Raw genomic sequence first — 16943 nt, 5'->3', positions numbered from 1 at the left:
CCCTTAAGAGCCTGCAATTACTTACCAGTAACATGAGACCAACGACCCTACCAACGGGCAAGGATTGAGGAATGAATAACTGGGTAGAAGTCGGAATAGGGGACACCTTTACGGGAGATGGGACAAGTGCGGATAGCTTCCTTAGCGGCAGCGTCCGCACGCTCATTTAAAACACACCAATATGGCTGGGAATCCAGCAAAATTCAACTGTCTTAAATCTACTGGAGATAAGAAACAGCTGATGTTGAATTTCGACTATTACTGGATGGACTGGATTAAAGGTCTCCAGAGCCATGAGGGCGCTGCGAGAGTCAACTACAACAACAAAGTGCTGACAGCGAGAAAGCAGTTGACGAAGGGAATACAAAATAGCATAAAGTTCTACCATGAAGATGCTAGTCTCCATAGGCAGGCGACACATATAGGTGTGGTTCGGAAAAACAACAGAGTAGCCTACCCGGTCTACAGAATTAGACCCAACGGTAAAGAAGGAAATGGAGCAGAAGTGTGAAGAGAAGTGTTCAAGGAAAAGGCGTTTCAGAACTGTAGGACGGGTAACTGCTTTAGTCACGTGGGTCAAGGTTTTACAAAACTGAGGAAGGGAGACCCTCCACGGGGGCAAGGACGGAACGTCACGAGGAGAAATATTGGTAACACGAACCACAGGAGGCGTGAAGGTCAAGGTACGACACAAGCAAGAGAGTTGTAAGGACCGTGAAAGGTAGCGAAGACAGTAGCTATCACAGCGATCCTGTAGAGACAGGACGTCAGTTTCAACATACAGACTGGCTAGGAGTGGAACAAAAGGTACCAGAGCTGAGGCGAAACCCAGTATGGTGCAGAGCATCAAGACGGCGAAGAGTAGAAGGAAAAGCAGACGAGTAAGCAGGGCAACCATAATCGAGTTTAGACAGTACGAGAAAGGGATGTAAAGAGAGGAGCATGTGCTCCCATCCACTCCCCAAGAAGAAGTATGGGACAAGACCTTAATCTTCATTTTCTCCAGTCCTGACCCTTTTGCTCTGAATGTTACAGTGAATACTGAACTAAATAAAGACCATGCTTGGCTAACTGCTAACAAATTCACCCTTAACATTGACAAAATCTTCTATATTTTGTTTGGTAATAAATCCTCAGATCAAATTAATTTAATAATAAACAATATCCAAATTAGTAGCAAAGTAGATGGTAAATTCCTTTGTGTCTTCATAGACAAAAAGCTGAATTTCCAGGGTCACATTCAAAATATAGCAAAAAAAAAAAAAGTTTCTAAAACTGTTGGCATTTTTTCTAAGATCAGATATTATGTACAGTACATTGCCCTGCCCTGGTGACGCTTTATTACTCTATTGTCTATCCTTATCTTAACTATGGTATTTGTGCTTGGGGTTCTATTACCCAAAATCATCTACGTCCTTTAATTACCCAACACAAAGCTGCTGTTAGAACAATATCAAACTCTGGCCCCAGACAGCACTCGGCACCCATACTTAAATCTTTGAATATGTTAGGTATTAAGTCATTGCACATCCTCTCATGTGTACTTAATATATTTAAAAACTCTGAACTGTAATGCCAATCCTGACCTTCAACGCTTCCTAGAAGGTTGTAACAGAACCCATGGGCACCACTCCAGAAACAAATATCTATTTGATATTCCAAGAGTGCACCTTAACCAAACTAGAAATGCTCTACAAATTAAGGGCCCCAGAATGTAGAATGATCTTCCCAATCATGTCAAAAGCTGTACCTCTCTCAACCAGTTGAAGAGAAAAACTAAGTACTACCTAATAAACTCCATGTAACCTACCTAACCCCTAAATATCAACCCATATCTTGCTAGTTTCAAACAATACTATTTGTTGACCAACTTGTATAAATGCTGGTTTTTGCCAAGTTCCCCCCCCCTTTTTTTATTCCTTTTTTCAAGACAATCTTAATAATCCTATAATAATACATAATAAAGACATAATACTTTAATCTCAATTATTAAGTTTTATTCTAAGTGGTTTTTTTCCAACACCTTGCCCGAAAAGTTGTGCGTATTAGTGGCTTTAGATATTGCATGTACTAGCTCTATCTTTAAATCCAACATTATGTTTGTAACTCATCTTCAATGTATGTACTTTTACCTGAATAAACATTATGAATTTGAAGTAAGTTAAGGGCCTTAGAACATTCAACTCGGAGGTAAGAGATTTAAAGTGACCAAGACAAGTGTGTCAAAGATTAACCCCAAAATCTTAGTAGAATCTTTGTACACAAGGAAATGATCATAAAGCAACAAGGGGGGACGAAGAACGACCTGCTTCTGAGTAAAAGTCATAGCACAAGTTTTAGTTATAGAGAACTTGAAGCCATGATTGGTGGCCCAAGACGACACGGCATCAATCCCAAGTTGAAGTCGTCGTTGAAGGAAAGACGAGTCATCACCTCGACAGCAAAGGGTAAGATTGTCGACATTGAGTGTTGAGAAGATGCCAGAGGGAAGGGAGGAAAGAAGTCCAGTGAGGGCAACTAGGAAAAAAAAAGAAGAGTAGTGCTTAGAACACTGCCTTGGAGCACACCTTCGTATTGTCGGAGAGAGGCAGAGAGTGTGGTACCAAGCCTCCCTCCAAAGGGATGACTAGAGAGGAAGTTTCAGGGAAAGAGAGGGAGATTACCACGAAGGTAAAAAAAACGGAGTTGGGACAGAATATGGTATTTTCAGATGGTGTCATATGCCTTTTCCAGGTAAAAAATGACAGCAACAACGGAGGTCTTAACAGAAAAAGCCGTATGAATATAGACCTCCAAGTTCACTAAGACTTTAGTCATGCTACGGCACTTGCGAAAGCCAAATTGAGAAGGGATGAGGCGGTGAAGGTTTTCCAAGAACCTCATCAGACGGACATTGACCATGTGTTCAAAGAGTTTGCAGATGCAGTTCGTGAGGGGCAATGGGGCGGAGGTCTTTAGGGGATGTCCCTAGAGACACTGGTTTCCGAATACTGTAATTAGAACAACCGCCTCAAACCAGTCCTCAGGGACTGACGACGACTCCCAGATACGATAACAGTATATAGATTCAGTAAATACTGAGACGCGCATGGAGGGATATGACGGGGCATCTCATAATGAATGTCATCTGAGCCCGCTGCTGTAGAACTGCAGAGGGCAAGGTTAAACTTAACTTTGGAAAGAGAAGGGATCGTTATTGGGAAGCTAGAGATGAGTGCGAAATCTAAGGGATGAGATTCAAGAACGGGTTTACGAATAAGGAAAGATGGAGGAAGATGAGAACTGGAGTTAACAGTCGAAAAGTTGAATCCCAGTTCGATCGCGACCGTCACTGGATCCGCCACAATAGTACCATGGAGGTGAAGGACTGGCGAGACATCCGGAACAAACTTACCCGCTATATTGCTGATTATATAGAATGCAAGAGTTACTGGATCTGAGACTGTAAGAAACAAATGAGGGCAATTTTGGGGTGAGGATCTTGCAAGAACTCTGCACATCTAGAGACTTACAATATCGATGTGTTCATTTGTTACTTTGTGATATAAATCAGAGAACCTTTTTTTATGGATGTAATGTTCCAGCTAAGGATGGATAACTTTGTTATTTGTGCAGTTAAAGTAAGCATGATACAGATTGTTAAGTCCAGTTAATATATATTATCTATTTCACTACTGTGTCAGTCCAGGAACATTTCTTAGCATATTATCAATGTAACACATTTTCCTCCAATTGTCTAGTAAACTTTGCTTTTTTATCTATAAAGTCGTTTTCAATATAGCTTAGCACAGCTTTGGCAGCTAAGTTGTATGGAAAGGTTCCTCTACACAAAGATTCAAGATCACTAGAAGTTTCATCTGAGTGGCAACGGAACACACGTTTGGAGGGTTCAGGGGTGGAAGGGGGGTAGGGGGGAGGGAGGGACCAGGGGTGGAAGGGTTGTAGGGGGGAAGGGAGGGTCCAGGAGTGGAAGGGTGGTAGGGGAAAGGGAGGGTCCAGGGGTGGAGAGTTTGGCAGTCATAGCTCACAAATTAGAGGTATTGTCAGGCAACATCACCGTGACAAGGTAACTGAGGAAAAGAGGATAGAAGCACAAACCAGTGAATCTGTACGATGGTACAACATGATTGCAGCTGGCAACCCCAATCATTATGGCCAAAGAGGTGGTGGCCGCGGGAGAGAATCAGTAATAGCAAGAATCCGTCTTGGATATAAATATCCATGGAGATTAGGAATGGAAACGACAGTTGACCAGCGGAGTTGCAAAATCTGTGATGAGAGTGACGGACACCGCCTTGACTGCTATCTATGTGAATGTGAACGCCTGAGACACATTAGAAGTATGTGTAGAATAATAAACCCCACATTATTTGAGTTAGGAAAACACTATTTGTCAAATATTGATACTGTTCTTAAAAGATTCCCCCAATTTGCACCCGCAAGATAACGAAGGATTTTAAGGGTTGACAGATGTTAATCTTCTTGTTTGAGGAGCTGTTCACTTGAGACAGTTAAGCAAGTCCCAGCTGTGTCTGGGTACATGTGACAGGATGAACAACCCAGCGGGTTTTCTTCCTATTGGGGAGTGTTGTACATGCTGCTATGGCGGTGTGTCCACTCACAGGATGAGTGGCGGTGCCCAATAAACTTGCCCCTCGGAGCAATTTTTTTTTTTTTTAAAAGCTCCCAAGTTCCCTCATGCAGGTGAGCAGCTCTGCAATATCGCTGGTGGAGTTTTTCTCATGTTGGAGCTGTTCTTGCAGTCGCTCCGTCTCCTGCTGTGGCTGTGAACGTGTGGGTGTGGTTGGTGAAGGTGCTGGTGTGGTAGGTGAAGGTGTAGGTGAGATAGGTGAAGGTGTAGGAGAGGTGGGTGAAGGTGTGGGTGTGGTGGGTGAAAGTGCTGGTGTGGTGGGTGAAGGTGCTGGTGTGGTAGGTGAAGGTGTGGGAGGTGAAGGTGTGGGTGTAGTAGGTGTGGGTGTGGTAGGTGAAGATGCAGATGTGGTGGGTGAAGGTGTGGTTGTGGTGGGTGAAGGTGAAGAAAACCAAAAATTTATTTTGGTTTTTGAATTTTGGGTTTTGAACCGTCTCTGGGAATGGATTAAATTAAAAAACAGAGGTACCACTGTATATGTGTACTCACTTAGTTGTGCTTGTGGGGGTTGAGTTCTGGCTCTTTGGTCCCACCTCTCAACCAAAGACATCAGGCTAACATCAGAATTGCCTTCAGGAATCTGTGTAAGGAATCATTCAGAACCTTGCATACCACATATCTAAGACCAATCCCGGAGTATGCGGCCAAAGCCCATACTTTGTCAAGCACAGGACTGAGCTGGAAAAAATTTAGAGGTATGCCACTAGGCTAGTCCCAGAACTAAGAGGCATAAATTACGAGGAAAGGCTGCGGGAAATGCACCTCACGTCGCTGGAAGACAGGAGAGCTTGGGAAAACAATCACCCTACAGAAATCTAAGAGGAATCAACAGGGTAGATAAAGATAAATTGTTTAACATGGGGGTACGTGAACAAGGGGACACATGGAAACTGAGTACCCAAATGAGCCACAGGGACGTTAGAAAGAACTTTTTCAGTGTCAGTAGTTAACACATGGAATGCATTAGGCAGTGATGTGGTGGAGGCAGATTCCATGCACAGTTTCAAATGAAGATATGATAGAGCCCAGTAAGCTCATGAATCTGTACACCAGTTGATTGACAGTTGAGAGGCAGGACCAAAGAGCCAGAGTTCAATCCCCGCAAGCACAACTAGGTGAATACATACATTCACACAGAGAAATAACAGCTAGCGATTGGAGCACAGGAAGAAATTGCATCTGACAATTGGAGCAGTGTGAGGCTTAACTGGTCTGTATCAAGAGCTTCAGCATTTCTCACAGTACAACCTCTGGCCTTACAATGATAAAAGCTTTTGTACCAGGGTATTGATTTTGTCATTTCCTATTAAATACAGGGCAGCACAGTGTTAGTGAGAGGTTGGTAAGTGAGAAATTCTCTAAATATTTGAGTAATATTATACAATTCAGGAATAGATTAAGGTGTTTGTATAAGATGTTTCAAAAACTTAATTTAGTAAACAAATGTGCTAGAAGAAAACATAATGTCATATGTAGAACAATAAAACCACTTTCCAGGTACAGTACTTTTATTAACTTTCTGCTAAAATTAGCAGAAGGGATGTCACAACCAGTATATTTATACTATTGCCTAACACTTTGTATTTTTGCTTGTTTGTAATTGACTCTGGTAACTTAAACCAATTGGGAAAGCACATCAGCTGTGCCACTTCCTCAGGAGTAAAATAACGCAACTGAAGTTGTTGAAGCAATTGTATTTTATGTGGGTTATCTGCATCTAGCTCTTGCACTTTGGAGTAAATTTCAGATAATTTTACTTTGGTATTGTGCTGTATAACAGAACCAGTTCCTTCAACATAATAAGCATAACCTTTGGTAAAACAGCAAGATCTCTGAGAGTCACTGTCTACAATGTCAAGTATCATGTGGTACTTGTTTAAAATCTTATCCTTCAAGAAGTATGATTCTAAGTTATTTTCAACATTAAGATAGCTGGCAAGCGATGGCAGAAATTCGGAATATGAACCTCCTACATGCAAGCATCCTGGATGCAAAGCATTGTGGAACCTGTGTAGTAGGCAATGCAGAGACTTCAAGAATGGTCTGCCACAATGAAGACAAGATCTTGTTGTATTTGTCACCATTTCCTCCTCTTTAACACAGAGGCAAAGTGGAAACTCGTTCTGCACCTGATGAGCAGTAATAAATATTAGATTTTGATATAATCAATAGTCACTAGAACTTAACAAAGAATACTCAAGGACATGTCACTATTTTATTTAAAAAACCAATGTTGAATGTAATGAAATGCCATTTTCTGGGTGAGTCCCGGAGGATCCCTGAAGCTATCCAGGTTGATTGGATATACAGTACATATATAACTTTCTGGCATCAGTCAAAGTGCTTGGAGTTGGGAGCTTTCTATGTCTGCCATCAACCAGGATAGGCACCCAGAAAGGTAGGCACCCCAAAACAAACCCTCTATTCTGGTGAAAATATTGCTACCGAAAGCCAAACGAGTGGACAGAACTCCTCAAATAAAATTATGAAACTGGCATAATGTCATCACGTTGCCGCGCTGCCATCTGCGCAACCCCCCCCCCCTCCCCGGGAGGGGGAGCCCCCAGACCCTCTGTGCCGGCGATCCAACTGGCAGTTCTTAGGCTGGATGTCAATACAGTATACAGGCATACCTCAGAATAAGAGTTTAATCCGTTCCTGGAGACGCCTCGCCTTCCGAAAACTCGCATTCCGAAGTTAATTTCCCCATAAGAAATAAAGGGAAATGAATTAATCCGTTCCTGACTACCCCAAAAACCCCACATCAAACTAAATTTTTATACCTAATTTACCTAATTCATCTAAATAAACCTACAAAACTGTGTTCCAGTTATTACTTACCTTGCTGTCGAGTGCTGTAGGCGTATGGAAGATGGTGAGGAGGGGGGAGGAGGAGAGGAGTTACTGTTTGGAAGGGGAGTCCCCTTCCATAATCACATCACATAACCCCATGCCTTGTAACACTATGGATACCACTTCTCTTTCTAAATTTTTCAAACCAGCCCCTGCTTGCCTTAAACTCTTTCTTATCTGCATCACTCGTTGCAGGGGTATTCTTTAGAAGGTCTTCGTGCAAAACCCTGGCTTTCTCACAAATAATGGCCTCCGAAACACTATCACCCCTCAACTCCTTGTCGTGTATCCAAATTAATAACTTTTCCACTTCTTCAAGTATTTGTGGTCTTTGTGCCGTTAATGTTCTTACTCCTTTTGCCACTTTAGCACCCATAATCTTATTTTTCTTCTTAAGTATAGTGCATATTGTTGATGAGGCTTTGTTGTACTGCCTACAAAGTTCAACAACACGTGTACCGTTCTCATGCTTCCGAATGATCTCTTGTTTCTCCTCTATTGTCATCCTCACATGAGCTTTCTGGCCTTTATCCTTACCACTGGCTTTCTTGGGACCCATGGTGAGATATATAATAACAAATTGTATAGACAAATCACCAAAAATCCAACAAAACACTGAAAATCCGCGAGAAGAATTGATGTGGGGGTAGTCACTGAGCGCGAGACAATGGTAAACTGAGGGGCGGCAGGGCGGAGGGGCGACGATCGCCGAACCACCTTGCGCTAGGTCGGCCTGTACGCGTATCAACAAACTCGCGTCCCGAAGTAACCCTCGCCTTCTGAGACAAATTTTTGGAGTAAATACTGCTCGCCTTCCGAAAACCTCGCATACAGGGACAATCGCATTCCGAGGTACCACTGTATTCGAAAAAAACACCGCCGACCGGAGGGAGGGAGGGATGCTGGGGAGCCTCCGGGACTCACCCAGAAAATGGCGTTTCATTACATTCAACACTAATTTTCTGGGGGAAGCCCAGAAAAGCCCGTTGGCTCCCCGGAGCTACCTCACCACAGATAAGGAAAAGAGGAAAGGATCCAGGAGGCGGACGCCATGTGTCCTAACATAAAAACAAGACCACAGACAAAACAAAAGGACCCTGCAGATGACCTGAGAGACCCGAACCCCAGAACAGGAAGGAGGGAAGGAAGGGAACCCGGGCAAACCAAAATGCGTCCATGGCCCCAGAGGCCAAGACACGCAGAGAACAGCGAAGAGCTGCAACCGAACAACAAATGAAGCACCCTCGGCCTGACCAACCAAGCAGCAACCCAAGAATCCCTCCAGAAAACAGCAGACCCAAACATCACCCGAAAATAAGGAGATTGCAGCAAACGAACAAACTACTGTACAGTGGTACCTCGGAATGCGATTGTCCCTGTATGCGAGGTTTTCGGAAGGCGAGCAGTATTTACTCCAAAAATTTGTCTCAGAAGGCGAGGGTTACTTCGGGACGCGAGTTTGTTGATACGCGTACAGGCCGACCTAGCGCGTGGTGGTTCGGCGATTGTCGCCCCTCCGCCCCGCCGCCCCTCAGTTTACCATTGTCTCGCGCTCAGTGACTACCCCCACATCAATTCTTCTCGCGGATTTTCAGTGTTTTGTTGGATTTTTGGTGATTTGTCTATACAATTTGTTATTATATATCTCACCATGGGTCCCAAGAAAGCCAGTGGTAAGGATAAAGGCCAGAAAGCTCATGTGAGGATGACAATAGAGGAGAAACAAGAGATCATTCGGAAGCATGAGAACGGTACACGTGTTGTTGAACTTTGTAGGCAGTACAACAAAGCCACATCAACAATATGCACTATACTTAAGAAGAAAAATAAGATTATGGGTGCTAAAGTGGCAAAAGGAGTAAGAACATTAACGGCACAAAGACCACAAATACTTGAAGAAGTGGAAAAGTTGTTATTAATTTGGATACACGACAAGGAGTTGAGGGGTGATAGTGTTTCGGAGGCCATTATTTGTGAGAAAGCCAGGGTGTTGCACGAAGACCTTCTAAAGAATACCCCTGCAATGAGTGATGCAGATAAGAAAGAGTTTAAGGCAAGCAGGGGCTGGTTTGAAAAATTTAGAAAGAGAAGTGGTATCCATAGTGTTACAAGGCATGGGGTTATGTGATGTGATTATGGAAGGGGACTCCCCTTCCAAACAGTAACTCCTCTCCTCCTCCCCCCTCCTCACCATCTTCCATACGCCTACAGCACTCGACAGCAAGGTAAGTAATAACTGGAACACAGTTTTGTAGGTTTATTTAGATGAATTAGGTAAATTAGGTATAAAAATTTAGTTTGATGTGGGGTTTTTGGGGTAGTCAGGAACGGATTAATTCATTTCCCTTTATTTCTTATGGGGAAATTAACTTCGGAATGCGAGTTTTCGGAAGGCGAGGCGTCTCCAGGAATGGATTAAACTCGTATTCTGAGGTATGCCTGTACCACCAGGACCAAACGAGGCAGAAAAAACACAGGCGCCGGAAACTCCCCAAACCCACCCCTAGAGGTCAACACCAAGAGAATAAGGAGACCTGAAAAAAAAAAAAAAAAAAAACACCAGAATTGCCGACAAACCGAGGAGAAGAAAGAAAATAAACCACCCAGGCCAACAACCAGGATGGCACTGGAAGTGCAAGAGCAGGTCAGAGGTGAAACGACGCCCAAGACAGCAAGCGGAACGGAGCAGAAGGAACAGCAATACCGAATGTAAGCTGGAGCAGCTACACCAGCGCCTCCCAAGATGAGGAGACAGTACACGGCACCAGACGACAATCCTAGAACAACTCCGAAGGGAAAGGCAAGACAACCCTATCAGAGACCGAAGAACTCTTTGCAGTGATAGGAAAACCGGAAGGACTGCCAGGAAAACTACACACTGCCACTGAGACAAAGCACACAGGTGGGAGACCAACAACGAAGCCAGTAGTGCCCACACAAGTGAGGAGAAACTCGAGACAAAAACCCGAGATGCGAAGACTCGAGGGAAAATACGAACCAGCCTCAAACATGGCTGGACCAATCAGCAAGAAGAGGCAGAGCCGCGGGAAGACCTGCAAGATTGGAAACCGAGGAAAGCAGCGCCCCCAACCAAGGCTGGCAAAGAACCAGAAGGAACGGCCGCCAGGGAATCAGGAGCCCAATCCCAGCGAGCAGGAAGGAACCAAGGGGCATGTCTGCTCCCCCTTTCCCGGGGGAGCAGACATGCCCCGTCTGATAGGAATCCCCCTCCCCAGAACCCCTGAAGGACCAACAAGGCCAAACACCGAAGAGCCAGAGGCCAACGCGGAAAACGAGCACAACGAACTAAAGCACGAGACGCGAAGTGAAAAACAGTGACCCCGCAACCAGAAGGAGCAGCGCCACCAGCTCCAGCAGGGAAGAATGATGCACGCGTCTCCGGGGTATACATGAGGAGAACTATACAGGATGTGTACCGTAGGAAAACAAAAATGTACGTTCCAGAAAAGGAACAAAAAAGGCCATAGCCAGGACCGGAATTCTAGCTACCCGTGTCCCAAGAAGAGGAACCAGTAGGGCAAGAGCGGTTGACCGGAAGTCCACAACCACCCGCAGACATTGCAACACAGAAGCCTGCAATGAGATACAAGGAAAAATGAAAGAACTCAGTACCAAAACTGAACATTGAGGTAGTCCAAAAGCAGGGAACTGAACATGGACAGAGGCCCACCCCAGCACCTAACAACAGTACAGTACAACCTCGATTCAACACACTGTATGGGATCAACCCCGGTGCGTTGGAGCGTTGGATTCGTTGCAAGAGGTGACCTTCAAGAGGCATCCCTACAAATCCAGGGATCCCATCACATTGGTTGTACTCTTCAAGTCACTTGTGTTGTCCCGTCTTGAGTACTGCTCAGTACTCACTTCCCTCTTCAGAGCAGGAGAGATTGGTGAATAGAGGGAATACAGAGAACATATACGGCACCCATAGACTTGATAAAGCACTTAAATTATTGGGATTGTCTCAAAGCCCTCCAAATGTACTCACTCAGCCCGTCCTCCAAAAATGGGGTGGTAAATGTAAGGAGACAAATAAGTGCAATTATGTACTATTCATAGCAGTTAGGAATTGTACTTATTTTCACTTAGTATTAAATCGTACTGTCAAATATATTGTGAATATTTGAGTTTACCCCAAAAACTGAATAGAAAACCACAACCTCACCTAACCGTCTTAGTTTTTAAAGATAATAATTTTATTGCTTCTTAATTACAATTAGTACTTAACCTATAGCTATATTGATATTACAGTTTTATAAAACTAATAAAACAAAACTAAAATATATCAATAAATTGTAAAATAACTCTGGATATTTTAAAATTTTGTATAAAATCTATATTGTTTAATAAACCAGAAAAAATATTCTTGATATTTAAAACTTGTGTATTGCAAATTGAAATTGAAAATTTCATCCTAAAATTCTGTGTGTCTTAACAGAAAACGAGGGGAATTAAATCGGGGGAGGGAGTTGGGTAAATGTAACAGCCCCATAAGTGCAATTATGCACTGGTTATGACAGTTAGAAAGTGTACTTATTACACTTAGTATTAAATCGTACTGTCAATTCGGAGGATGGGTTGACTCACTAGAAAGAAGAGGAGAGAGATATCGAATAATATACACATGGAAGATACTGGAGGGCCAAGTACCAAATCTACACAGTAAAATAACAACGTACTGGAGTGAACGATATGGAAGAAAATGCAGAATAAAACCAGTGAAAAGCAGGGGGTGCCATAGGCACAATCAGAGAACAATGTATAAACATTAGAGGGCCGCGGTTGGTCAACACCCTACCAGCAACCATAAGAAATATTGCCGGAACAACAGTGGACATCTTCAAGAGGTTAACTAGATTGTTTCCGTGCTAGATACAGCTGTGCTCGAACTGGGTACGGCTCTGCTCGTGCTGGTTGATTTTCTGCTACTAGTTCTTGCAAAATATTGCTTAATTTTTGACATTAATAAGGGACTATTAGCAAGCCCTGAGACATTTTGTTGTATAACAATACAGCTGTAGTAAAAAAATGGTAAATTCCACGATTATTCTTCCACCAGCGGATAAATACGTCAATCGCAGACAAAGTTAAGGGCACTGGGTGCCTACTGTACGAAAGCAGACTAGGTCTATACACCTTACAGTAGGCTGGTGTTTAAGCCAGATCCAGTAACATAAATTTCTCTCAAATATTGGATTTACATCAAATTATATATTTTTGGATTATATATATTTTTTATCAACATTATTACGATAATAAGAGCTATAAAAAATACTTATTTTAGAACTGATTTATTAATTTTATTATTTCGAAGCCGTAGGTCACCGAACTGTGGCGACAAAATCGAAGAAAACACGCATGGTGTTGTGTGCACACGGATTAGACCCGTCCACTCGCGCTGGACTTGTGCCGCCAATAACATGAATAATTTTTCAAAAAGCAGATATCTATCATATTACAGTATATTTTTGTTTTTATTTAGTTTAGTTTAATTAGGATAATAAAGAGTTATTAAAACACCAGTTTTAGAAATGATTTATTAATCTGAAACGTTCAAAGTCATGGGTCACTGAACTATGATGACACAGACGAAAGTGAGTGAAACCTCGCTGTAAAGGTGAGGTTTACTGTACAGTATTCCCTTATCTGTCCACCCTCACTCATCTTGTTTCATCACAGAAAATGTCTATAAGAAGATTTCAACACATTAGCTAGCTATTCACACTTCAGCCTTTAAATTAATTTACAAAGATACGTGTGCCACAAACCAGTGAACGAAAATCATGGAAACTCAGTCGTTCACATGTCTGGACAACTCTGGCAGGTGTTTACGTAATATGCTTCACTTGTTGTGTGGATCATTCTGGCTGGTGTTTGGTCCATATGGTTCACTTGTTGTGTGGTCCACTTGTGTGATCCAACTTGTCTTATGGAGGAATTATTAATTGTAACCTGTGATGGAATGAGAAAGTTTTCCACCACTCTGTGGACTATGTACCAACATTGTAAACTTGTGGACCACTTGTGTGATCCAACTTGTCATATGAAGGAATTATAAATTGTAACCTGTGATGGAATATGAAAGTTTTCCACCAGTCTGTGAACTCTGTCTGGACATCGTAAGCAAATCCGAACATCCCCCGCTTCAGCGAACCATTGTTCATCGAACTGGGTGAGTAAATCCAGCCTGAAAAGTGTGCGAACTAGCCGGAGATTTGTTGAATCGGGGTACGTTGAATCGAGGTTGTACTATACGAAGAAGTGTCCAAATAACAAGAAAAGACCCAGGCGCCGAAAAACTTAACAAAAAGCATCGAAATTCGGGGCAGTGTCCCACAGTACAACTAAGAACAAGATACACGGACAAAGTAAAGGCACTGTAAGACACGCAAAGAGTCCCAGCAAAACACACAACAACCAACACCCCTGTTAGGTGCCATTGATGCTACCCTGTCAAGTGGGGAATTGACAGGGTAGACAAGGATGGAATATTTACCACAGGTGGTACACACACAAGGGGACACAGGTGGAAGCTAAGTACCCAAATGAGCCAAAGAGACATGAGAAAGAACTATTTCAATGTCATTGTAGTTAGTAAATGGAATGCACTAGGAAGAGATGTGGTGGAGGCAGATGGCATATACAGCTTCAAATGTAGATTAGATAGAGCCCAGCAGGCTCAGGAATCTGTACACCTGTCGATGAACAGTTGAGAGGCGGGACCAAAGAGCCAGAGCTCAATCCTCGCAAGCACAACTAGGTGAGTACCCCACCAAAAAGCGAGAACCAGCACCTGGCCGACAGAGTCGCCAGACAGTACAATCTCACCTGCAGAACAGACACACCACCATGTAACGACACAGCTGAGCCATGCAATGTAACAAGAGCATTCCTAGTGGAGAATGTCCAGAGGTGCGTGCCCAGTAGGAGAAGACAAGGTGCATGCAGTACAGAGGCGGAGGAGGCGCCACTCAAGAGTCACCCCACACTCGCAAAGCGAGAAAAGATCTAGAAGATTGCTCCACACACAAAATCCAGAACACCCCGAGTATCCAGAGGCTTATGACTAGAGATAAGAGGAGTGAGATCGGTGTAGAATCCACGAGAAAGGACGCGGAACACCAACACATGTGTACACCACCCAAAACAAGAACAAAAATTCCCCAAGGCCCCTTCCCCCTTTGAGGACCGAACCACACACCTGTCTGCCAGGGAGGGCACCAGCAAGGCACACGGAACGAATAATTAGAATGGTAAGACAGGAAGGAGAGACAATGTGAAGACGAAATAATGCGAAAACAGAATCAAAAGACAAGAAGCACGGAAGAGGACTAGAGGGAAACCTCACCGTGCCTCTAGTCCTCTAGGAAGAGGACTAGAGGGAAATCCATGGAATGTTCAGATATGCTAGCAAAAACTTAGAAAGACAGGATGTGGTTGATTGGCTTGAAAGAGTTGCCAATGACCCAGGATATGGTGTGATGAGTGAAGACGAGATTCTCCAGTCTATTACTGGCAAGGTTGACAAAGAGGAGGAGGATGAATAAGGCGGTGAAGAACCAACACCACTGACCACAAAATACAGTTTACTCATGACCTATGTTGACGGATAAATTAATTTTTCATCCAACTGTGCTAATCCAGAAGTTGGAAACATGTATCAGTACCTGAGGTGAACCCAAGAGCTGATCATACAACAGGCCAATGAACACAGAAGGCAAGCTAAACTTGATTCTTATATGGTAAGAAAATCAAGCCAAGCGCCTTCAACCAGTGAGGTCACAGGCAAGCCAAGCGCCTTCAACCAGTGAGGTGTCACATGCAAGCCAAGCACCTTCAACTAGTGAGGCGTCACAGGCAAGCCAAGTGCCTTCAACCAGTGAGGCGTCACAGGCAACCCAAGTGCCTTTAACCAGTGAGGCGTCACAGGCAAGCCAAGTGCCTTCAACAAGTGAGGCATCACAGGCAACCCAAGTGCCTTTAACCAGTGAGGCTTTAGCAGCTGGCAGTCAAAACTAACTTTGCTTAATGAACTGTACAGTAATTTTAAGTGTTAATTTTAGTGTTGTGTTAGTATAGGTTATGCAAATTGTCAAGAATTCTTAACTTCAAGATGTGTGGCATCAATCAAGAAGACGAACATCATCAAGTTAAGTTGAGGTTTCTAGTTGAATATTTAATAATTATATGTGGAAAGGTAATTCAAATTATGTTGTTTGTAGTATAAAAATAGTTGAAAATGGTCACTTTTGGACTCAGAGGTGAAAAAATACTCTAATCCGGAAAACGTGATTATCCGGCTGGGGGTCCTTCCCATATAGTCCGGATAATTGAGTGGAGACAGTACTGTACCACCAAAACAGAAAATACATACTGTATATAAATTCCCCTGGAACAGCAAAGGGGGACCACAAAGGCACACCCCCCCCAACCAGGCAAAAAAACAAAAACAAAATAAAAGCCCTGCAAGAGGACAACGTACCCAGACGTAACATAGCCAGCCGCTGTTATTGGTGAAAACTAGCTGTGCAGCACCCCGCGCCCCTACCAATGACGAAAACTACCTTCTACCCAGAGACAAACAAGGGCAACAAAACCCCAACTGACTCCAAGGGTGGCCAGGTATCGAGCAGTAAAGGACACAGCGGAGGTAGATCCCAAGGTGACTTGTGGAAGGTGGCCCCAAGCCCCAAGGGCAGTACTTATAGGGCACCGAGGGAAGAGAGCCCTAGTCACCTAGGCACATGCAGCCTGAGTACTGGTCCCGAGTAGGAAGCCAGTCGGCCGAGTGGACAGCACGCTGGACTTGTGATCCTGTGGTCCTGGGTTCGATCCCAGGCGCCGGCGAGAAACAATGGGCAGAGTTTCTTTCACCCTCTGCCCCTGTTACCTAGCAGTAAAATAGGTACCTGGGTGTTAGTCAGCTGTCACGGGCTGCTTCCTGGGGGTGGAGGCCTGGTCATGGACCAGGCCGCGGGGACACTAAAAAGCCCTGAAATCATCTCAAGATAACCTCAAGACAACCTCACACACTACCTGTAGAGACATCCCACACCACAAGGCACAGAACTGAAACAAAACTGGAGCCAAAGGCACCCGACTGGCCAGTAACCACATCAGCCAAGAACTGCCGGTTGGATTGCTGGCACAGAGGGTCTGGGGTTACCCCTTCCTCCTCCCGGGGAGGGGAGAGGTTGTGCAGATGGCGGCGCAGCGATGTGATGACGTCATGCTAGTTTGATAATTTTGTTTGGGGGAGTTCTGTCCACTCATTCGGCTTTCGGTAGCAATATTTTCACCAGACTAGGGGGTTTGTTTTGGAGCGTCTACCTCTCTGGGTGCCTATCCCGGTTGATGGCAGACATAGAATGCTCCCAACCACAGGGGGGGGTTTCTATAGGCCATTGCTCCTCGT

At 44.0% G+C, this 16943-nt stretch overlaps 1 protein-coding gene across 3 annotated transcripts in view; it reads right to left on the bottom strand.

The window, feature by feature from the left end:
• Positions 1-6141: 6141 nt before the first annotated feature.
• Mt2 (methyltransferase 2) overlaps positions 6142-16943 on the bottom strand; it is a 54431-nt gene continuing 43629 nt past the window's right edge. For all 3 annotated transcript variants that reach the window (XM_045726991.2, XM_045726990.2, XM_069317510.1), the window contains exon 6: positions 6142-6780. In XM_045726991.2, coding sequence (XP_045582947.2) covers positions 6163-6780 — 618 coding nt within the window. In that variant the 3' untranslated portion in view covers positions 6142-6162. The remainder of the gene's footprint in view (positions 6781-16943) is intronic.

The sequence above is a fragment of the Procambarus clarkii genome, chromosome 88 (genome assembly GCF_040958095.1).
Source record: "Procambarus clarkii isolate CNS0578487 chromosome 88, FALCON_Pclarkii_2.0, whole genome shotgun sequence".
Lineage (NCBI taxonomy): Eukaryota > Metazoa > Arthropoda > Malacostraca > Decapoda > Cambaridae > Procambarus > Procambarus clarkii.
Note: the sequence above shows the minus strand (reverse complement) of the source record. Positions and strands in the feature narration are given on the sequence as shown.